This window comes from Cyrtonyx montezumae, unplaced genomic scaffold (assembly GCF_038088225.1).
Source record: "Cyrtonyx montezumae isolate F1298 unplaced genomic scaffold, pur_monq_1.0 scaffold_8, whole genome shotgun sequence".
Lineage (NCBI taxonomy): Eukaryota > Metazoa > Chordata > Aves > Galliformes > Odontophoridae > Cyrtonyx > Cyrtonyx montezumae.
This window is the reverse complement of record NW_027072089.1, coordinates 89376018-89400730: the sequence shown is the minus strand read 5'-3', so window position 1 is coordinate 89400730 and position 24713 is coordinate 89376018. Positions and strand designations below refer to the sequence as shown.

General features: G+C 42.7%; 1 protein-coding gene across 2 annotated transcripts; it reads right to left on the bottom strand.

The window, feature by feature from the left end:
- Positions 1-12905: 12905 nt before the first annotated feature.
- On the bottom strand, positions 12906-24263 carry RBFA (ribosome binding factor A). 2 transcript variants are annotated; one of them, XM_065753046.1, is made up of 7 exons: positions 24124-24263; positions 23691-23733; positions 22323-22499; positions 20145-20257; positions 17870-17954; positions 15100-15167; positions 12906-13518 (listed from the first exon to the last, which is right to left on the bottom strand). In XM_065753046.1, the coding sequence occupies exons 1-7, from the start codon at positions 24261-24263 to the stop codon at positions 13131-13133; spliced, it is 1014 nt and encodes a 337-aa protein (XP_065609118.1). In that variant the 3' UTR covers positions 12906-13130. The 2 variants fall into 2 exon arrangements, with proteins under 2 accessions (XP_065609118.1, XP_065609119.1); XM_065753047.1 differs by having other exon boundaries at positions 24148-24263.
- Positions 24264-24713: the final 450 nt, after the last annotated feature.

Here is a 24713-nt window from a genome sequence, read left to right as displayed (position 1 = left end):
TCTGCAATGTCTGATAGTTGTACGGGCAGTCCCCATGCTTTAGCGGCTGCCCACATGGTCTTCTGCCCAGCATGCCGCAGCTTTTGATGTAGCCAGTAAGCGATGTTCTCGGATGGTGAGTTCTCGACCCATCTCTCATTGAGAGAGCTTTAAACTAGCTGTGACGGGGGAAGGGGATAAAACAGGGCTCACCAGTAAAGAGCCTAAGGAGGCTGTGCTGGAGAAAGGGGTGAGGCAGATATCTCAGCTGAAGTGCATCTATACCAATGCACGCAGCATGGGCAATAAACAAGAAGAGCTTGAAGCCATTGTGAGGCAGGCTAACTATGACCTTGTGGCTATTACAGAAACATGGTGGGACGTCTCCCATGACTGGAATACTGGGATTGATGGCTATAAGCTCTTCAGAAGGGATAGACAGGGAAGAAAGGGTGGTGGCATAGCTCTCTATATCAGAGAGTGTTTTGATGTTGAAGAGCTTGTGGTTGGAAATGACAAAGTAGAGTGTCTATGGATAAGGATCAGGGGGATGGTCTTTAGGAGTGACATTGTGGTGGGGGTCTGTTATAGACCACCTAGTCAGGATGAAGAAATAGACGAGGTGTTCTATAAACAACGCGTAGATGTTGCACGATGGCCAGCATCGTTCTCATGGGGGACTTGAACTTCCCTGATATATGCTGGAAATATAATACTGCACAGAGGAAGCAGTCCTTGAGATTTCTAGAATGTGTGGATGATTGCTTCCTGGCACAGCTGGTGCAAGAGCCTACCAGGGGAGATGCCTTGCTTGACCTACTCTTCACTAACAGGGAAGGACTAGTAGGGGATGTGAAGGTTGGAGATTGTCTTGGCCAGAGTGACCATGAAATGGTGGAGTTTGCTATTCTGGGTGACGTCAAGAGGGTGACTAGCAAAACTACTACCTTGGACTTCCGGAGGGCAGACTTTGACCTGTTCAGGACACTTGTTGCAAGGGTCCCTTGGGACTTGCTCCTGAGGGGTAAAGGGGTCCAGGAAGCCTGGATGCTCCTCAAGATGGAAATCTTCAAGGCAGAGGAGCAGGCAGTCCCGGAGTCCCGTAAGTCAAGCCGGAGGAGAAAAAGACCAGTGTGGATGAACCGGGATCTTTTGTTGAGACTCCGAGAGAAAAAGAGAGTGTATGTCCTCTGGAAGATGGGTCAGGCTACTTGGGGTGACTACAGAGAACTAGCCAAGATCTGCAGGCAGAAAATTAGAAATGCTAAAGCCCAGCTTGAACTTAGACTGGCTACTGCTGTAAAGGAGAACAGGAAACCCTTTTACAAATATATTAACAGCAGGAGAAAAACTAAGGAAAATTTCCCTCCTTTACTCAATGAGGCAGGGAATGTAACCACAGATGATAAAGAAAAGGCTGAGGTTCTCAATGCCTTCTTCACATCTGTCTTTAATAGACAGAACAGTTGTCCACACGGTACTTGCCCTGACCTGGAAGTCCGGGACGAGGCGCATAATGCACCCCCTGTGATCCAAGCAGAGACGGTCAGAGATCTTCTCCTCCATCTGAACTGCCACAAGTCCATGGGGCCAGATGGGATCCACCCAAGGGTGCTGAGGGAGCTGGCAGAGGTGATTGCTGAGCCACTTTCTGCCATCTATCAGAATTCCTGGTTATCTGGAGAGGTCCCACAGGATTGGAGGCTTGACGATGTGACTCCCATCTACAAGAAAGGCTGTAAGGAAGACCCGGGGAACTACAGGCCTGTCAGCCTGACCTCGGTATCCGGGAAAGTTATGGAGCAGATGATCTTGAGGGAAATCACACGACACGTGCATGGCAATAAAGGGATCAGACCCAGCCAGCACGTGTTCACCAGGGGCAGGTCATGCTTGTCCAACCTCATCTCCTTCTATGACTGGGTGACCAGACAGGTAGATGAGGGAAAGGCTGTTGATGTAGTCTACCTGGACTTCAGCAAGGCCTTTGACACGGTCTCCCACAGTATTCTCCTGAGGAAACTGGCAGCCCGTGGTGTGGACAGGTTCACTCTTCTCTGGGTGGAGAACTGGCTGGAGGGCCGTGCCCAGAGGGTAGTAGTTAATGGAGTTAAGTCCAGCTGGCGTCCTGTTATGAGTGGTGTCCCCCAAGGGTCAGTTTTGGGGCCAATCTTGTTTAATATCTTTATTGATGACCTAGATGAGGGAATTGAATGTACCCTCAGTAAGTTTTCAGATGACACCAAGTTGGGAGGATGTGTCAAACTGCCTGAGGGTAGGGAGGCCCTTCAGATTTGGATAGGCTGAACAGCTGGTTTGAGCTCAATGGGATGAGGTTCAATAAGACCAAGTGCCAGGTCCTGCACTTTGGCCACAATAACCCCATGCAATGCTATAGGCTTGGGGCAGAATGGCTTGAAGAATGTAGAGAGGAAAAGGACCTGGGGGTGTTGGTTGATGCTCGGCTCAACATGAGCCGGCATTGTGCCCAGGTGGCCAAGAAGGCCAACAGCATCCTGGCCTGTATTAGAAATAGTGTAGCCAGCAGGAGCAGGGAGGTGATCATCCCCCTGTACTCAGCTCTGGTACGGCCGCACCTCGAGTACTGTGTTCAGTTTTGGGCCCCTCACTACAAGAAGGACATTGAGGCCCTGGAGCGTGTTCAGAGAAGGGCAACAAAACTGGTGAGGGGTCTGGAGCACAAGTCTTATGAGGAGCGGCTGAGGGAGCTGGGATTGTTTAGTCTGGAGAAGAGGAGGCTCAGAGGAGACCTTATTGCACTCTACCACTTCCTGAAGGGGGGTTGTGGTGAGGAGGGGGTGGGCCTCTTCTCCCTGATAAATAATGACAGGACGAGAGGGAATGGCCACAAGTTGCGCCGGGGAAGATTTAGATTAGACCTGAGGAAACATTTTTTTTCTGAAAGAGTGGTCAGGCACTGGAATGGCCTGCCTAGGGAGGTGGTTGAGGCACCATCCCTAGCGCTGTTCAAGAAGCATTTAGATGAGGTGCTAAAGGATTTGATTTAGTAGTTGGGTAGGGATAGTGATAGGAGGATGGTTGGACTAGATGATCTTGTAAGTCCTTTCCAACCTTATGAACTTATGAACTAACTCAGGCCAGTGTGTCGGCTTCATCATTTCCTAGTGACTGTAGAGGTCGATGACCAGAAACATGGTAGACACGTACAGTTCTGTGTTTAACAGCATTCCATATGTCTAACCACATATCTCTGCCCCAGATCAGTCGGGAGTGGATATTCCAATCCTGGGTGGCCCACTGTGCGATCCAAAGAGTGAGCCCCGATACACAGCCCAACTATCTGTGCAAATATTCAGGATACCATCACCAGGTTCTTTGGTTATAATCATCCACACTGCCCGCGGCTCTGCCCACTGGCCGCTTTGATCATCCCCCTCTTCGAACCATATTGTGTCTGTGGTAGGATGGTATGCTACTGCTCTCCACTTACATGGGTTGCCCTTGCTGGACCCATCCGTGTACCAGGCTTCTTCAGGAATGGGATATTTTCCTTCCTGGACAGGACTCTTCTGTGGCGGAGCAACCAAGGTTTGTTTCAGTGCATCACTGATACATTACTGGGCCTAGAATCTTCTGGAGCTCTTCTTTCAACTGTGAGGAAGACAGACTACTAATCTGACTGAGATAGGCGACCCATCGTGCCACCATCTGTGCCTGGGCCACCCCGTCTTAGAAAGGTGGGTCAGATCTCTTACCCACCCCTGGATTGGCAATGTAGTCTTGACTACTAGATAACTTCGTCTGTCTGGGTTATTGGCTCTACCACTTGTAATGCGGAATAGGCAGCCAATAACTGTTTTTCAGTCATACCATATCTTTCCTCTGATCCACGCCACACCTGAGACCAAAATCCAATGGGGGACCAAACAGAACTTTGACATCACCACAGGCCCCAGCCAAAGCCATCCATGAGGCAGGCTTTTTGGTTTTTACTGGGAAGGCCTCAGCTTCTTCCACTATACGGACATTGCATCTGGTTCTTACGTGCTCCATTTCCCTCAGGTCTGCCACCAACTGGGCAGCCTGTTGGATGATTGTCTCCATACTAAACCTGTTGGCAGCTTCAGAGGCCAATGTCCCATATAGGTGGGAGGGAGCCTGCTGCAATATTAGGTCTCGCATACCTGCTGTAAATCTTTCTGTATCAGGGCTTTCAAACATATCTGAATACATGGCCTCCCTCATACCCAATTCCCGGATGTATGTTTGGAGTCCTCCATAGAGGCCCATAAACCGGTATTGAGTGGTATGTCCGTCTTATTAGGCCACGTTAGGCGGCATGCTGCCATCAACCAATCTATAATAGAATGATTTTCATTAGTATATTGGATGGCTGCATATAACCTTTGCCTCAGGGCCGGGTGTATGGTTATAGATGCTAATTTCGACATCTCCATCCCACTGACTAGTACACTTTCGGCTCCTGCATCCCATAACCTTAGGAGCCATGATGGTATGCTTTCTCTCAGTTTTTGATGGAACCGCTGTACCAGGTTGTGGGGTAAATAACTCCCAAGGATGGTACTTCACAAAGAAAAAGTATAGATGATGGTATATTTTAAGTAGTTCTATATGGATAGGATACAAATAATACAAAGGAGAAGATGGCTCACATTCAGAATGACAAGGCTTGCAGGGGACTCCACATGGGAGGGATCTCCAAGAAGAGATCCTTCCCTCGTGGTGGTCAGCCCTTAAATGGGGTTTGCGAGAGGTGGAGCCAGGCTCCACCCCTTCCAATCACACAGGTATATCACCTTCACCTGTGCCCCCATGGCTGACTTGGTGCTCACCTCAGGTGACCAATCAGTGGTTCAGGTCGTGATTCAGCAGTTCCCATACACAGGTCCGTCAACTCATTTGCTGTATACAGACGAGATGTCACATGTAAGCATGTTTCAGCAGGAGGCCACTGGTCAGGTGGCACCCCCACTGGTCTATTTTTTTTCTTCATTTTTTGAGTTATAATTGGTCGGATCTCAAATAGACCCATCATAGGTGGAGTTTTGAGATCCACCTTATTTTCTGAAATATTATTTTCTGAAATATCCAGGTCTGCTACTGGACCTGGATGTCCTTCACTGGTATGCTGCGTTTTTGCCTTGTTGGGACATTTAGGCCAGGTTTTTTTGTCACTAATGTGCCTAATTGTTGTTCCAACTTTTCAATACGATCTCTTAATAATTGATTTGCAGTTTCTTTGTTCGTATTTGTTGTTTCTAATTTGTGTAAGGCCATTATTAGAGGCCAGGTTACCGCCGAGGCGTCTAGCCAACGCTCCTTTGTAATAAGTATATCCTTGTCTAGTCCCTGAAAATAGTCCATCAGACAGGCTGGAGAGGGAGAGGCACTCCCTGTGACCTGCAGGGGTCCCCATTTTTCAATAACCCTTGCCAAACCATAATAGGGTGACCCCATAAACCCTGGAATTTGACCAGGGATTGTTTGATCTAGGAGAATAATGTTCTCCCCCCTGACCCATTTGAACATATTCCAAATGGGAGACATGTTTGATATATATATATTTATTACTATTATTATTTTTAAGTCTGCCTGGCTCGCCAATTGTAGGGCAAATAACTCCCAAGAATGGCACTTAAGGAAAACAGTGCGGAAGATGGTACATTTTTGGTAGGCTTATGTAGATGGTATACGGACAACTAGCAAAAAGAGAGTGGCTCGCTTTTATGATGGTGGAGGCTTGCCATTGACCCAACACGGGAGGGATCTCCAAGAAGAGATCCTTCCCTGGTGGTGGTCAGCCCTTAGATGGGGTCTGGGAGAGGTGGAGCCAGACTCCATCCCTTCCATTCACACAGGTACATTACCTTCACCTGTGCCCCTGTGTCTGACTCAGTGCTTGCCTCAGGTGATCAATCAGTGGTTCAGGCTGTGATTCAACAGTTCTCATACACTACCCATCACCCAACATGTATTCGTGTTTGGGATTGCCCTGGCCTAGGTGCAGGATGTTGCTGTATTTAAAAATCCTAGGCCAATTCATCTAAAAAAAATGAAATAGAGAATGAAGGGGTTGTGGGTTTTTTTTTGTTGTTGTGTTTTTTTTTTTGTTGTTTTTGTTTTGTCTTTGTAGACACTTTTGCTACTTGCCCATCTCTCTAACATCTTTTTCTTAGAAAAGATCTTAATGGATCCTGGTGGCAGTCAGATAGCTACACAGGTAAGGGTGCAGAAAAGTAAGCAGCTTTTCCTGTGTAAGAAATGTATCAGCTCATACTCACTTGGAAATCCCTGCTAGTCAAGTAGAGTGACAGCCATCAGTGCACAAAAGAGCAGGTCATGTTGTCTACCTGGATTTACGTAAGGCCTTTGATATGGTCCCACAGTAATCCTTATCTCTAAATTGGTGAGATACAGATTTGATTTGTGGACTATTAAGTGGATAAAGAATTGGTTGGATAGTTGCAGCCAGAAGGTTTTGGTCAATGGCTTTATGTCCAGTTGGAGACTGGTGGTGTGTAATGTGCCCCAGGGTCTGTTTTGGGTCCAGTACTCTTAAACATCTTTATCAACAACCTAGACAGTGGGATCAAGTGCACCTTTAAATTTGCAGATGACACCAAGCTGAATGGTGCAGCTGATATGACAGAAGGAAGGGATGTCATCCCAAGGGACCTGAACAAGCTTGAAAAGTGAGCCCATGTCAACTTCATGAGATTCAACATGTCTAAGTGCAAGGTGTTGCACTTGGGTTGGGGCAATCCCAGGTATGTTTAAAGACTGGAGAACTTTAGAGCATCATTGCAGGGAAAGACTTAGCTGTCCTAGTGGATGAAAAACATAAGCCAGCGTGCACCTACAGCCTAGAAGGCCAACTGCAGCCTGGGCTGCATCAAAAGAGGGGTGGTCAGCAGGGTGAAGGAGGTGATTGTCCCATGTGTGGTCCTATGTGGAGCACTGCATCCAGGTCTGAGGTTCTCAGCTCAAGAAACACGCAAGCTGTTGGAACAGGTCCAGAGAAGATCGAGATGACCAGAGGGTGGAGCAACTCTCCTATGAAGTCAGGATGAGGGAGCTGTGTTGCTCAGCCTGGAGAAGAGAAAGTTCTGTGGAGACCTCATTGCAACTGTCCAGTACTTGAAGGGAGCTTACAAACAGGAAGGAGACAAGAGGGAACGGTTTTAAACTAAAATAGGGGAGATTTAGGTTAGGTATTAGGAAGAAATTATTTACTCAGAGGGTGGTGATACACTAGAATACACTGCCCAGAGAAGCTGTGGATGCCCCATCCCTGGAGATGTTCAAGGCCAGGTTGGATGGGGCCCTGGGAACCTTAACTCATTTGCGGCAACACTACGCATGGCAGGGGTTTTGGTGATGATCTTTAAGGTCCCTTTCAAAACAAGTCATTCTGTAATTCATAGAATCATAGAATCATAGGGGTTGGAAGGGACCTCTAGAAATCATCGCATCCGACCCCCCTGCCAAAGTAGGTTCCCTACACCAGGTCACACAGGTAGGCATCCAGGCGGGTCTTGAATATCTCCAGAGAAGGAGATTCCCTAACTCCCCTGTGCAGCCTGTGCCAGTGCTCCATCACCCTCACCGTAAAGAAGTTCTTGTGCGCATTCGTGTGGAACCTCCTGTGCTGCAGTTTCTGTCCATTCCTCCTTGTCCTGTCCCCACACACTGCTGAAAAGAATTAGAATTCTTAGAAATTAGAATTATTAGAATTATTATTCTATAATGTCTATGATTCTATTCTATGGTTCATTACTTTTGGTTTTTGACCTTACTAGGGAATTTTCAAGTAGTTCTCAGTGGATAGACAGAGGCAGATCAGAAAAGGCCTATAATGCTGCCTTGTGCTGTTGTTTTCCTTCCTGATCTCCAGGTTTGAGCATTTTTGATGTTTAACTTTGTGCAATCTCTTGTGTTACTGTTAGCTGTAACCATGTTTTGTTTTATAGGGCCCAAATAACATTTTCTTCCCTTTCCTTCCCTTCCCTCAGACCACTGCTTCCACTTATCTGTCATGTATCCTGTCAGAAAAACTGTAAAGTTCTCCCAGTAACTGCTGCTGCAGGAATTGGTCAGAAATGTACTCCAGGTGAAGCACTGTGGGATACTTGACTTAGCTATGGCTCCTTTGCAGACTAGACCTAGCAAACGTACTGTGAAATTTTATGAGTACACTTCTGAAAAAATGTGGAAGGACTGGGGAAAGAGTGAGGAAGGAGCTACCACTTCTTCATTTGACTGTTTAATTTTTATGGAGACACAAGTCTGTCAAGTAACACATTAAATCAATCTGTGAGAATTTTCTCAATGTTTCTAATCTCTCTTATACTAGTAGACAGTGCATATTTAGAGAACTGTGCAGTCATGCTGCATAAGACAAATTTTTTTTAGGATTGTCTTAATTTAAACCATAGGGCAAGACCTTCACAGCCTTACTTATCATGTTTTCCTCAGGTGTGATGTAGTCATACACTCTTAAACAGTCAGTAATCTGCACAACAGCTAACTGTCCTAATTACAGAAATTCTAGAATAACAAATGTAGAGATTATGTAGATGTTGAAGGCATAATGTCCAGGTGGCTAATGTCCATGTTATAGTCCTTCACACTTTTCCAAGTTACAAAATAGCTGAAGTAGAGAATCTTGAGTACATTAATGGAAAGAAATGCTTTGATGTGTGTGTTTATGTTATGGAGAAGTATAATGGTATTTTGTCTCCAAAACAGTCTTCAATTCCAAAAAATTGAACACAGCATAATTTCCCAAGATCACTAGTGTGTTCTAGATAATTATAGTTTGACTATGGTGGTTGGTCAAATGAAAGTGAGAATTGCAGTAGAATAAGCATTCTGATTGTCTTCTTAATTTGTCTCTTCAAATTTGTTACTTTTAGTACTGTCTTTCCATTGTTACCTTTTTTTAAATTTTTTACAGAAAGGGTGAATTCTGTGAGCCTCAGATAACACTACTAATGCACTGCATCTTGGTCTAAGTTCAGTAGTTTTAAAGCAAAGCAGTAACTATGTGAGATGCACTGAATTAGCATGCTTGAGTGTTTTGGAAGATTGTGACAAGAAGTAACACAAAGTCATAGAATCATTAAGGTTGGAAAAGACCTCTAAAATAATCTAGTCCAACCATCAACCTACCACCAATACTGTCTATTAAACCATGTTCCTTAGTACCTCATGAGGTTCACCTGGGCCCACCACTCAAACCTGTCTAGGCCTCTCTGGAAGACAGCCCATTTCCCATGGGCTGCTTCCTCCTTCCAGTCTGTCCCAAAACGACTTGCCTGGACATTTTAAGATTTTCATCTCTTCTGCATCTGGTTGGTTTTCTCTCATTTTCCTTATCACTAAGTTTGAATGGCTGCCCACCCCTGGAGCTTCTGATTAGATGTTAATCAATCCATCTTCTTGAATGAAATGTGCTTTCTATGACAGCAGCAGTGGAAAGAAGAGGTCAACAGCTCTCACTTGCTTAAAAGGGGAGTGAAGGTATTAGGTCTGAGAGTGAGCATGAATCTGGTTGTTGATTACACCAAATCTATTCTATGGACTGCAAACCTTTATTATAGAGATCCAAACTAAAGATGCAACAGATCAATCAACTCTGTTCTCTTTGTTCATTCAAAAGTCTGATAGACAGGTTGTTTGTTTTTCTTTACTAGGAAGAGTCAAGACATTCCCTCATTTTATACAGCAGAAACTAAAAGGCACAAGTAATCTGTGGATTTGCTTAACAATTACCAAATTAAGTACCAATATAAAAACTAATTCATTAGCTAGTACAAAAAGCTGGAACTGTAGGAGTGGGTCCAGAGGAGGCCACCAAGATGATCAGAGGGCTGAAGCATGCCTCCTATAAAAAAAAAGCTGACAGAGCTGGGCTAGTTCAGCCTGGAGAAGGCTCTAGCCTTTGACTTCTTAAAATGAGCTCATAATCGGGGGGAAAGTGAGTTTTTACATGGTCAGAAAGTGTAACAGTTTTAAACTAAAAGAGGAGAATTAGATTTGATGTTTACACAGAGGCACTGGAACAGGCTGACCACAGAAGTTGAGAATGCCCCACTTAACGGAGGTGATCAAGGCCACACTGGATGGATCCCTGGGCAGCCTGATGAAGTGGGTGGGCAACTCTGTCCACAACAGGAGATCTTTAAGGTTCTTTCCAACCCAAGGCATTCTGTTATTCTATGATTCCATGAATTAAGGGGCTCCTATCTTTCATTAAAAATGTTAAGAGCTTTGTTACCAAATTGCAACAAATTCATAATTCACTTTGATCAACTGTGATACCACACCTGAAGGGTTTCTGATATGATAAATACCACCACCACTCACTGGAAAACAAACCATAACATCTCCTTCAAAGCATGTCTTTCCTGTGGAATTCAGAGAGAAGTCCAGGAAACCAGGAACAGGTTTCAGGCACGTTGAAATTAATGGGAACATTCATTCACTTTAAGTTAGTAAAGTACTAATGTAAGCTACAGCTTCACAATGTATCCTGAGAGATACATACATTTAAGACCTCAACCTTCATTCAATACAAGCTCTAAGTATCTTATAGGAATATCTTACAGGCATTCATAACCTAGGATCTTACAGGCAATCAATTGCAAGAAAACGCTTCAAGGGGATTACTAATACCCTACAAGTAGATTTTGATGTTTTTTTCCTGAGCTGAACTTCTTCATTCATCTTGAAATTACAAGATTTTATTCTAAAACATTTTGGAGCTTATGTTTACTGTCTTCTAAATCTTCCTGAAAATGAAAATAATGTGTAGTGCAGCTTTCCCTGCACTGTCTTTTGTTACTTCCCCATTAACTAATAGAATTAAACATTTCTTATTTCTGGTAAATTCTTTTTAATTACCCTGCTAGAACTAACTTATCTTGAAGCTTCAACCACTCTGTCTTTATACACTTGCGTTACTATTTTGTAATTGCTTTTAGCCAGAAAGTTTTATTTTCACTTTTTATATGTTTTCTTATCCATTTCCAAGTCCTAGAAGTTACTGGGGCACTCTTACTTGCTGCTTTTTTTGCCACCTTTCAGATTTCAATACACTTTTTCTAGACATGGACAATGCTTTGTCCAATTTTTCACAACAGATAAGTTCTCCATTATTTTCTGGTTAAAATTCTACTTGCACAACTGTAAACTTCTGAATACTAACATAAATTCATTTTCTTTCAGGGTTGTATCTTTATTAGCCATAAACTCAGTGGGTTTCATCTTCTTGTGGCACAAGTCTGTCCATCAGATTAGGTCCTCTAAAGAGCATCCTACTCTGGTCTTCATATGCTAAAGGCTGTTCTTTGAACACTACCATCATTATTTCATTTTTTAATTCCTTCCTAACCCTAGAATAACAGATAGCATCACTTAGAGATTATTTTTTTAGTATAGAAACAATAATTTTACTGGAAATCACAAGACTGTAGGGGTTGGAAAGGACCTCTAAAGATTACTGACTCCAACCCCCTGCCAAAGCAGCTCCCTAGCCCAGGTTGCACAGGTAGGCGTCCAGGCGGGTCTGGAACGTCTCCAGAGAAGGAGACTCCACCACCTCTCTGTGCAGCCTGTGCCACTGCTCCATCACCCTCACTGCGAAGAAGTTCCCACAGACATTGTGCAGAACTTTCTATGCCTCAGTTTGTGGCCATTTCCCCTTGTCCTATCACCACACAATGCTGAGAAGAGTTCAGCCTCATCCCTTTGCCTCTCACCCCTTAGATATTTATGGATGTAGATCAGATCCCCTCTGAGTCTTCTTTTTCCAAGGCTGAACAGACCCAGGTCTCTCAGCCTTTCCTCATAAGAGAGGTGTTCCACACCCTTTATCATCTTCGTGGCCCTCCGCTGGACTCTTTCCAGGAGGTCCCCGTTTTCTTCATACTGGGGAGCTCCAAACTGGACACAGTATTCCAGGTGGGGCCTCACCAGGACAGAGTAGAGGGTGATGATTGCCTCCCTCAACCTGCTGGCCATGCTGTTTTTAATGCACCCCAGAATCCCGTTGGCCTTCTTGGCCACCAGGGCACACTGCTAGCTCATGGCCAAACTGTCATCTACCCTCTCCTCAGAGCTCCTCTCCAGCAGGTCATACCCCAAGCTGTACCGGTGCAGGCAGTAATTCCTCCCCAGGTGCAAGACTCTACACTTGCTCTTGTTAAACCTCATCTGGTTCCTCTCTGCCCAACTCTCCAGCCTGTTCAGGTCTCACTGAATGGCAGCACAGCCTTCTGGTGTGTCAGCCATTCCTCTCAGCTTTGTATCACCAGCAAACTTGCTGAGAGTGGACTCTTACTACCTCATCAAGGTCACTGATGAAGATGCTGCACAGACCCAGCACCAACCTCTGAGGAACAGCACGAAGTACAGGCCTCTAACTGGACTCTGTGCCACTGATCATAACCCTCTGAGCTCTGCCAGTCAGACAGTTCTCAACCCACCTCACCATCCACTCATCTATTCCACACTTTTTCCTCAACTTTGTTATAAGGATGCTTTGGGAGACAGTGTCAAATGCCTTGCTGAAATCAAGGCATCCACTGCTCTACCCTATCCACCCAGCCAGTAATGACATCATAGAAAGCCACCAGGTTGGTCAAGCATGGCCCCCCCCCCCAGTGACTCCATGCTGACTACTGCTGATAATTTTCTTCTCTTCCCAACGCCTGAAGACAGCATCCAGAACAAACTGTTCCATCACCTTTCAATAGATGGAGGTGAGGCTGAATGGCCTGTAGTTCCCTGGATCCTCCTCCTTGCCCTTTTTGAAGACCTTTTTGAAGATATTTTATTTTGAAGAATTAAAGAACTGCAAGAAGATTTAGCTCACACTGCTGCATTGTGTATGTTTTGTTACTAGAAACTTGCTCTCTATCTGAAATTCCTACAACTACATCTGCTTTAATTCTGCTTAACAGTTTGTTGCAAACAGTATTCTCATTTTTCTAATATAGCACACTGTATTTCACCACATGTGGCAGACCTGTAAGTTTGAAAGAGGAAAGAGATAAACAGGAGGTATAACACTAATCTTTCAGTAGCTGTGAGTCTTTTTTGTGCCACTGACATTCTCAGTTTTAAAGGAAGCAACTTTTTCCATCTCATTTCAATTTAATGGTAGGGTGACTTTGAGTTTTGACATCATTGGCCTCTAAATCATTTAGCTCTTGTAATTCATCCTCCAGCTCATAGTCTGACATTGATTCAGTGTCAACATCACAGTAATTAGCTTCATATCTGTCCAGTAAGTATTTCTGTGGTGTAATGTCATCATCAGGGGTATTCTTTGTTTTTTTCTTTTTCATTTTCTTTTGAATCTTAGACAGCTGCTGCCCTTGGCTTTGCGTCCAGGGAATACTTTCTGTAATTCCTGACAGTTTCAGTCTTTTGTAGTCCATTATCTGCTTATTCAGCTGTTCATGATCAATACCAAAAAGATTAGACCGGATAGGTGAATCTGAAGATTGAGTTGCTGAGGAGGACGATTCACTGTGAAAAGGAAAAAAAAGAAAAAAAGGAAGAGTCATATTTCCTGCCCTGTGTATTATTTAAGGAGCAATACTAATTGGGACAACGTGAATCATCGATGTATAAACTGGAAGAAGAGATATCACTGGACCATGTGTCTGGGGACTGGCTATATATAAGCTTGTTAGCATTTCAACAGGCTTTAAGTGGGGGAAGTAAATAAAGCAACTACACTCCAGATGAAACTGTTAGTTTCTATAAGAAAGGAACAGAATAACCACTGGAGCTGCAAGGAAGTTAGATAATTCCTAGGTCTTCCAAGAAGTGAAAAGTAGCAGCCTGTGCTAGGAAATATTAATTAAATTAGACTGAAGTATTTCCACAAGACAAAAAATAGAGCAAGCTGCTAGATGCCCTATGGGAAAGTCTATCACAACAGTGATTTTTCCCCCAAGAAAGGTCTGATTTGCAACTGGTGCACAGTCCTGTGAGACAAAGAGGCATAAAAAGTTATTCCCACTGACAGACTACGCAAGTGGAGGCTCTTGCTTTTGAGAATGTCCAGCCCACATGATCTAATAGACAGTTCAACATTATACCTCAAGAGCTATAAAATTATGCTAAAGTAAGTAACATTTAGTTAATTCAGGAAGATCTATCAATAAACTGTACTCACGTACTAGCATAACAATCCAAACTTCTACCAGTATAAAAGTGGCAAAATGGAGGGGAAGTGATATATTTGTATTGGTAAATGTAAGGCTTTTATACTCATGGTAAGATTATCAAAGAAACAAATACTACTGCTATGAAAAACCGTTTAAATTTTTTTTAAAGAAACAAATACTACTGCTATGAAAAACCGTTTAAATTTTTTTAAGTATTGCAAACATACTGAGTCTTGAATTCCAAGTTCCAAAAATATTTCTCACACAAAGGGTACTAATATCAGAATAAGTATTGGGTTTACAAGTCCTGTTAATATGTTGCTCTAATTATAGACATGAAACACAGCTGATTTTTAAGACCATGTTCTGTTATCATCTTATGGGTTAGCTGCCTCTAAAAGCACATACACTACGGTGTTATTACAATTCAGACATTTTCCACAGCTTAACAGAGATCCACTTTTATATAAAAATAGGCTTTCCATTTCCATATTTGCAAACCTGCAGAAAGATACCTGTGCATAAGAATCAAAGACAAAATAGCCTATAAAAAACATGCACCTAAATATGAAAGTAAACCAAGAGTATACATAAGAAAAACTTTCCCTCCATTTTAACAGATGGCTGCAACATTTGCAAAGCAAGCTTAAACCACAAGTTAAAATGATATTCTCTACATTTAACTGCTTGGATAACTATATTTTTTTTTGTCCTAGGTTATTGTGTAGGTTTGTTTATGTTAATAAAAAGGGCTCCCAATTGGTAGACTCTTCCATAGGTCTCTTTTTTCTACTTTTTATACCTTGCTGCTCTGAGACAACAATATACAAATCTAACTAAAATATACGTTGCATCATGTAAAATAATCTCCAACTTAAGTTGGCCAACAGAGATGTAAACAGACATTTGTGTTACTTTGATCCAAAAAGCACACCTGGAATCATTTTGATATATTTCTTCTTCTTGAGGTCCAAAATCAGCAACAGCCAATAATTCTTCAATCTGTAAATTCATAAAGACAAAAGATATTATCAGCCGTACAATATATTTAGTTCATATATTAACAACGAACAGACAAATATCAAACAGTATCTATACACATATTTTTCTACATTCCAAAACTGCCTTTTAATACTGTGAAATATATGTTGAAGTGTAATGCTTTACTGTTTGTAAGATGAGTTTAAATTACATCTGATCTTGCAAATATTTTAGTTTACAGAAGTGCCAGGAACTGCTATTCCTCTTGCCTAGAAAGTTTGTTCCAAATACTGTAACTGAGACATGGACTGCTATTCCCACAATTTTTTTTTTTGCTTTATATGTTCTGAACAGTTGGTTAGAGATCATGTGACAGACAAAATTTTTTAAATTTGGTCTTACTTCACCTTTCAAAATCATTTTTCAAAACATTCTTATACTAGGATTTTTTTTTTGCTTTCTGCAAGATTTTGTCTGTTGTATGTAATTTCCTAGTTCCCCTTTAACATCTGACTCGTAAATGCTAAAAATCTAGTATACAGCTTATAAAATTTCCCCAATTAGGTACAGTTCATGTGATATTCTTATTTGTACTTTTATTTATCATAGAAACACAGAATCATAGAATGGCTTGGTTTGTAAGAAACCTTAAAGATCATCTAGTTCCAAACCCCCTGAAGAAGGAAGAGCTGCTATCCACCACATCAGGATGCCCAGGGATCCATCCAACCCAGCCTCAAACAGCTTTGGGATGGCACATCCACAACTTCTCTGGGCAACCAGTTCTCACTGCCCTCTGAGTAAAAAAAAGTCATCCTCCCTTGAGTTTATAAGCTCCCCTTAAGAACTGAGGGCCACAACACCATCTACCTGGAGCTTTCTCTCCCCCAGGTTGAATAACCCCAGCTTCCTCAGCCTGTCTTCATAGGAGAGGTGCCCCAGATCGCTGACCATCTTTGTGCCCTTCTTCATGATCATCAGCTCCAACAACTCCCTATCGTTCTTTTGCTGAAGGTCCCAGACCTGAATGCAAGTGGAGCCTTACAGAGGAAGAGTAGAGGGAGACAAACACCTTCCTCTCCCTGCTGGCCACTCCTCCTTTGATGCAGCCCAGGATATAGTTGGCCTTCCAGGTTTCAAGTGCACATTGCTGGCTCACGTCAAGCTTTGAATCTACAAGGTGCAAAGTCCTTCTCTGCAGGGCCATTCTCGAGGAGTTCTTCCATTGTGTACACATACCCAGGATTGCAACACCTTGCCCTTGGCCTTGTTGAACCTCATGAGGTTCACATGGGCACACTTTTCAGGCCTGTCCAGGACCCTCTGGATGGCATCCATTCCTCCTGTCCTATCAACTACATCACTCAGCTTACTGATGTCTACATCCCTTCTAATTTGTGGTTTTATCTTTCGAATGGGAGGTGATTAGGATGGTACTTCTGTCCTGCAATACTTAAAAATCATTTTCAGCTACATTATTTCAAGACCTATTAATTGAATCTGCAGATTACTTAAGTTTGATTGTTTTCAAAGTATGAAAAGATGATCCAGCTAAGTGCTTCCCAGTGGTATTAACTGACAGAAACTATGTAGGGAGGGTTTTGGCAAGTCTTGAGTGGTTAACTGTCTTGGTGTCTGTGCACTGAACTTAGATAAGATGATCCTAGGATTTTTCATCTTCAAAAAAGTGGTTGTTTAAAGAAGTTTGAGCAACAGTGATTAACAGAGCAGGTTTCATCACAACCAAGGTAGGACCTGCAGGGGTAGAGACCTGTAGCTCCAGCTAGACCTATTAATAACACAGCAATTGTAACGACAAAGTTCTTCCAGAATCACAAGTAGACTATGTAGGAATTCTTGTGTTGGTTAGAAGAAGCGTAAGAACAAATATAAAGAACTTTCAGAAGTGTTTAGTTCATTTTTATTCTTGTGCTAATGTAGGTGTAAAACATCTACACCGTGTACACTGGCAAGAAAGCGTCAGAACTTTTCACTAGAGGAAGTTCTAGCCATCTACTGAATTTCTAGATGTGCACGTTGGTGCCACATTTCTGTTTTAGAAATTTCGCTTTATAGTCTTAATAACAGCAAATTCCCAGATAACATCATTATTGTAAAGATATTTCCATAACATGATAGAAAACATGGAATACTAAAGATAATTTAAACAGTTGGGGGGTAAGTATGCAAAGTGCAAAGATGTGCAGTTCCAGAGAAAAATTGTAATAATTCACAACTGTGAAAATGTTAAGCTTTAGAATAAATAAACAAATAAAATCACTGATTATCACTGCTAGCATTTTAAAAACACATAACATTTAAAGTGTGGAACACAACTCCTCAGAACTCATTTCATACATTATTATGTATCCTAGACAACCAGCTGCCATATACTCCTTAAGAGCATAATGTCATTTTTTAGGGTTTATTTATTAGCCTAATTATTTCTCACAAGCATCTCTGAATATTTTACTTCAGAAATGTTAACAGTAGCCTCAACAAAAAGTTACCAGGGCAATAGCTACAAAGGTTCTTTTACACTGTATATTAATCTTACTACAGATTACTTCCTAAAATGTTCTGGAAGATGAAAAGGTAAGGGTATAGGCACAGCTGATTTTTAATGGAGAAATTAATGTTTATCTACTGAATAATGAGATCTCAGTATTCATATAAATTTGCATATCTCAGTATCTGTACATTGAGTCAAGAATTAACATTACCTCTTTTACAGCTGCAGCTTCTTTGTCTTTTACAAATACTACTGGAGGTACATTTCCTAGAATTTGCTGACTCATTAGAAGATACCTGGCAAAAATACAATATCAAGCAGTGTGAATAAAAGTACAGCACCCTGAGGAAAGATTAAATGTATTAATTCCATGAATACTTCAAACGTAAGGATTTTGTTTGCAAAACAGTCAAACAAATATCCATTGTATTTAGTGCTAAGGTACTTACATCAGTGAAGAATCCCAACTGTGAATAACACACAAATACTATTAGCTGCAGACTTCACTGGGTAGAAACAATATTAGGTTTGTCCCCTATATGCACAGACTAGTCTAATTCTTTCCCTTTTTGGTTTGATATACAGCATGGCAAGACAACTAGGCCTATGTGGCATCTGCAGGACTGGGCTTCCCTCATCATCTTTCCAGCCAGAAACATTCCATCTCAAAGCACTGAAGGAGAGCACTGTCTTGGAGCAGGAATTACAAAACCTAGGGAAATGGGAAAAGGAAACAGACCTACAAGTATGTTTCAATTACACCTTCCCCATGGGGAGAAATTCTGGGAACCTGCTTTGGCAGGGGGGCTGGACACGGTGATCTCTTGAGGTCCCTTCCAACCCTTATGGTTCTATGACCCTCCAACAGACAAGTTGGGCTGCAGAGGGTAAGCCAAGTAAAGAGGATGAGAGAAGTCTCCATGGTACCCTGAAAACTCACTGGACCCTCTGCCAAAAAGTGATTGGCAGCACAGAGTCCAGTTAGAGGCTCGTACTTAGCAGTGTTCCTCAGGGGTTGGTGCTGGGTCTGATCCTGTTCAGCATCTTCATCACCTTGACAAAAGGACAGTCCACTCTCAGCAAGTTTGCTGATGATACAAAGCTGGGGTGTGTGGCTGACATGCCAGAAGGCTGAGTTGCCATTCAGCGAGACCTGGGCAGGCTGGAGAGTAGGGCAGAGAGGAACCAGATGAGGTTTAACAAGAGCAAGTGTAGAGTCTTGCACCTGGGGAGGAATTACTGCCTGCACCGGTACAGCTTGGGGTATGACCTGCTGGAGAGGAGCTCTGAGGAGAGGGACCTGGGTGTCCTGGTGGATGACAGTTTGGCCATGAGCTAGCAGTGTGCCCTGGTGGCCAAGAAAGCCAATGGGATTCTGGGGTGCATTAAAAACAGCATGGCCAGCAGGTCGAGGGAGGCAATCATCACCCTCTACTCTGTCCTGGTGAGGCCCCACCTGGAATACTGTGTCCAGTTTGGAGCTCCCCAGTATGAAGAAAACGGGGACCTCCTGGAAAGAGTCCAGCGGAGGGCCACGAAGATGATAAAGGGTGTGGAACACCTCTCTTATGAGGAAAGGCTGAGAGACCTGGGTCTGTTCAGCCTTGGAAAAAGAAGACTCAGAGGGGATCTGATCCACATCCATAAATATCTAAGGGGTGAGAGGCAAAGGGATGAGGCTGAACTCTTCTCAGCATTGTGTGGTGATAGGACAACGGGAAATGGCCACAAACTGAGGCATAGAAAGTTCTGCACAATGTCTGTGGGAACTTCTTCGCAGTGAGGGTGATGGAGCAGTGGCACAGGCTGCACAGAGAGGTGGTGGAGTCTCCTTCTCTGGAGACATTCCAGACCCGCCTGGACGCCTACCTGTGCAACCTGGGCTAGGGAGCTGCTTTGGCAGGGGGTTGGAGTCAATAATCTCTAGAATTCCCTCCAACCTCTGCAATTCTGTGATTCTGTGAAAAATGAGTAATCATATTACAATATACGGTAGCATTCTGAAATATTATTTTTGTTATCATTGTGAAGAATTTCCATAAGATCAGTCACCTAGTCAAATATCCTAAGTGTCTCTAGAGATCTGATTTGCCCAATGAACATCTAATGAGACACTTATAATTGCCAAACCTCTTGTGCAGCAACATATTCTCGCCTACTGTCATATACAGTATGTCCATTCCACCATCACTGGGTACAATGAAGTGATGCTTTAACCAAACTTGTCTTTTCCTCTGCTCCATCCAGTCCAAATCTTTGAAAGCACAGAAACCATGTAGGCTAGCTGTGCTTCAGTGGGAGAATTCGCAGCTGGTCTGACACAGCTACCATCCCTGTGAGGCTCATCACAGGAGTTGCTCTGTCTCCAAAAATCTAAAACACTATAACATCCAAATAGGTCAGGTTTAGACTGCTAGAAATATTTAAGGAATAATACATGTCTAAGAATTTATGAAGAAGTCTAGCTGTTTATCAAATAGCAGTACCGTATACGTGGAGCACTCTTCTTCAGTACACTTTCAACATAATTATCATTGTTCTTAGTAGAAGCAGGATTCCAGTACACACGACATGCTGAAAAGTTTGATGCCAGGGACACCTGCAAAAAGACAAATGTCTCCTTAAAATTTCGTATCCATATATACACACATTTCACATGCAACCAAGTTTCTGATTCAAAAATAAACATTCAGTGATCAAACTAAGTATCCAAAGTTTTAAGAGAACCTTCTCCTTGCTCTTTAAAACCAAAACTATACGGTGTCTTTACAAAGCTACGGTTTCAGCATTAAGATTTATGTTGAGTACCCAAAGGAGCTTTATTTCTGCAGGTCACTATCTAGTCTCCCCTCCAATTGAAATTACACAAAGGAGAAGTCTGTCAGCACCTGTGCGTTACTGACAGTGCTACATTTAATCAGTATGAGGGTACTAGCATCACAACTAGCCCAGAACAGCAGTTAATGCCACGCTGTTTTGGATTATATTGAACATACTGAAAATATATTTTTCTGCTAAAGAAGGACTTGTGATACAGCCTGGTTTGTTGTCATCAAGAGTGTGGTTCTGATGCTGACAGAAAAAGGAACGCTCTCCATATCATGTGTGGAAACCTTTAGCTCACTAACAGTCTTCATAGCTGTTATGCATGCAATTTAAAAGGCTTGGTATGCAGAGGCAAGTCCTACAATCCTCCTGAAGAATAAACTTTTGAGAAATTAATTTAACTGTGAAAGATCTGTATAACTACCACTCATCACATCTAGTTACCAAATGTTCTCACTATGATAATATGCTCAGCAAACTTCTAACCACCTATCCAGCTCAAGCAAATGAAGAAGTCTAGGAAGAAGGAAGCATGAACACCCATTGGATAGCACAGTTCAGATGTCATCTAGTCTAGAAACCAACTCTTGAAACATACAATTAGCAGAAAAAAACAACTCAGTTCATTGCCAGGAATGAAAACTGCATCGCAGTCAAGTCTGCTGTCAATAAGTTAACAGTGCTATTCTTTCCTAGGACAGAATGGGCTGTCCAGTTCCCAGACTGATTCCAACATAAGCACATGAACAAACTGACCTAACACAAGCCATTCCTTTATAATTATATGAGTAATATTATGGAGTGATAAAAACTTTGATGTTGCAAGCCAAAAGTATGTACATTTCATTTTTGATATTGAGAAAAACTAGTACTAATGTAATGGATAGCAAAAAGCATTCCAAAGGGTTTATTTTGGTAACAGAAGTAACAATACCAGATCAGAATTGGCTTAAGAGTAAATCAAGTCTCAGTCATATCTTAGTGCAGCACAAACAATAAACACTGTGCTGCTTCACTAAAACTTGCATTCTATGTGGAAAAGGCTGTTTCTTTCCCTCCCTTTTAAGTATAATATGTTGTTTTGTTTACAGCAATGTCTGCTGAAAGCATTGTGGCTTGTCTACAGTGGACAGTATTTTTGAGTGCCATCAGGGTTAGGCAAGCAATCCCCAAAGCCCTACAGACTGAAATGCTGTATGTAGGACATTATTCATACTGAACATTACTCCACTCGTGTAATTTAAATCACTTGTCTGAAGACATTTGTTTCAAACTTACAAATTACGACAGATCCAGCTACGATTAGGTACAAATTTCAATTCTTTCTGAAACCTTGTTTGCCAATGCCATTTTCTTAATGCTTGTATTTTTTTTTAACTAAGCTCACATTGCATCTAATTCTTCTGTCTGCGTAATGCAGCTGATAAGGGGCACAGTAAGGTATTAGTTCTTGCACAGTTACATATAGAAGAAGAGTCTGGGAAAAGACAAACTTATCATGGTAGAATCAGGCTTCTCCTTCTAAAAGAGCAATACAAATAGTACATGTCCAACTAACAGAAAAGAAAAAAAACACACTAGCAACACCATTACTTAGTGGCCTAAGTGGCATTACCGTTATACTGGCAAAGGTCTACTAAACCAGCTGCAACAGCAGCAAAGTTCTCACAGCACGTGAGGTAAACTGAGGTTCATCTTGCTCTGCCATGCCACACCAGCAGCAGCACTGCAGAACTCATGCACAAATCAAAATGTATGAGATCTCCTCTGACAGACCTTTTGCCAGCCTCAAACCGTAGTCACAACAGACCAAGAAAAGCTGTAGCTTTTTTACTTGCCTTGCAGATTTCCAGCTTGAGATCATAAATCTCTTTATTAATTTCACAGCTACTCATCATCTCTGTCACAGCTTTATGAATAAGTCTATTTAAGACTCTGCACCGTATGATATCTTCTTTTCCAGTTTTTGTCTGGTCAGCTTTCTTTACAGTGGCTAACTTGGTTGGCCCATATATCTTTTTAAAAAACAAACAAACAAAAAAACAAAACATCACAGTTAGTACAAACTAATGCTAGAAAATTATACGAGTTTGTGTGCTCTACTAACTAGAGCTTCAGACCATCATAGTTGCAGCTGCCAAGCTTTTTATTTCTCATGTACCAGGTGTTTCAACAAAGAATATTTCCACTCATAGTTTCAAGCTTCATGTACTACAAAAAAAACCCTCATTATTTTGTAGCAAGTTACACAACTCAAATCAGCTAGTAATGAGTGAAAAACACTGCTTGCTTCAAAAGCAAACATAGAAACTCGTTTTCTATATAGGTCTCACATACTTATTTTGCAATGTAGTTTGGTAGTTTGTCCACACAGAGAACTACAAGCACCACTATAAGTGTAAAAGAAGTAAAAGAAAATAAAGTAAATAAAGGTAAGGAAGTCAGAGGACTATCACACCATGACTGCTAACACAATCTCCAGACTGCTGATCCGAATGTCTCCTTTTGATAAGGATTCAAAGCAGTTCCAATCACTGGTTCTTGTAGCCTGAACACTATTTTCAGCATAGGAAAATTGGGCAGGAGAAGATCTTTTGAATCACAGTATCTAGACAATCACACTATGGATACTTTTTCAAAAGGATCCACAGAAAATCTGTTCTACATAGTCCCACTCCTCTTACAGGAGCAGAGCAGAACAGAACACTCTACTTGATCTAAAAGTAACTTTTTCCTGTTGGCCATTGCCTCATGGTTTTTTCTGCTGCCATAAAGCACACTGCCACACAGTAAATAGTTACCTTCCTGCTGAAGTGTCTGTTGTAGCGTTTTCCCCTTCTTTGTGCTGGGCACAGAGAACATGAATTCTAGCCTTGCTGAGAACCTTGCTGGGATATGATCTGGATTAAAACTAGAGTAAGTATATAGAAGTTTTAACCTAGACCAGGTCTTTTATATAGGCTCAGGAGTGTGCAGGAAAGCTCTGGTGCTGGTGCAAATGGCACAAAGGAGGAAATGGTCAACAGATAAGAGAAACAGCTTCTCTTTTACAGCACTACTGACATAACATAACTGGAGTATTAGTGTTCACTCATTAAATGCTGCTCTCTCTCTGCTGGAAAACACTTTTTCCAAAATTATGCAAAATAGTAGAAGTATAAGCCTGTTTCTCCCTGCACAGATAAATATAGCACTTATATATATACCATTTTAGATCCCAGTGTAGGGCTGTCATACCAAAACTTCTTCCTGTTGGAAAAAAAGAAAGGCATACAGTGTTACCTACATTACTATACAGCAGCTTAGAAATAATAAGGTTCCACACAGCATTAGAATGCTACTGCCCATAGCCACAGCAGCAGAACGCCTACCAGTGCTGCTGGGTCCATACCCACGGGCTCCCAGCATCCCGCACAGCACTGACACATTGGCGTGACATACAGTCAGCAATACTTCCCATCCACAGGAGTTTACTGGAGAGGCGGCACGTGGAGGGGTGGAGGAAGAGAATCAAAACTCGAACGTTTCCACACGGCTCAAAGTCGCGCACTGAAGCACCTTTACCGCAGTCCTACAGGCGCAGCCCGCCCAAGCCGCGAGCAGTGCAGAGGAAGCCCGCCCAACTCAGGACTGCCTCACCGCGCAAGCCACCATAGCACGTACTTCTTTTTGCGGAGCATCTTCTTCAGCAGGTTCCTGGAAGCGCACAGGGCAGCGGAGCGGCTCAGCGCACGGCAGCCCCACACAGCCGCGCCCGCCGCCGCGCGGGCCCCCCACATGTTCCCGGATGGCTTCGGCCCAGCGCAACCCGTGCAGCCAGCCCGGAGCGGCGGCTCACACTGCGGCGCTGGCGCCCCCTCGCGGCACGGCGGACCCGGCAGTGACGCTAGCGGAAGCTGCAGTGAGGGGGCCGTTCCCGGAAGGCGCTCAATGAGGGTGCTGCGCAGTGCGGGCTCTCGGTAGCTCCGGAATGCAGCTCGTGGCTGGGGAATGACTTAAACGTCCTCCAGGTGGTGCTGATGTGTGATTTTACGACGATACTAGCAATTTAAACCGCTCCGGTTTAAGGCTCTAGGCTGTCAAATCTTTCACTCGAGATAATGGCAAAGTATGGCAGTTTTTCCACACAGAAGCAGTTTCTGTATTTTATTTAAACTACAAATTAAAAAATCTAATTAAAGCTGTACGTAACACAGATGAGATGTAGAAGTATGTTTGTGGATTCAGGG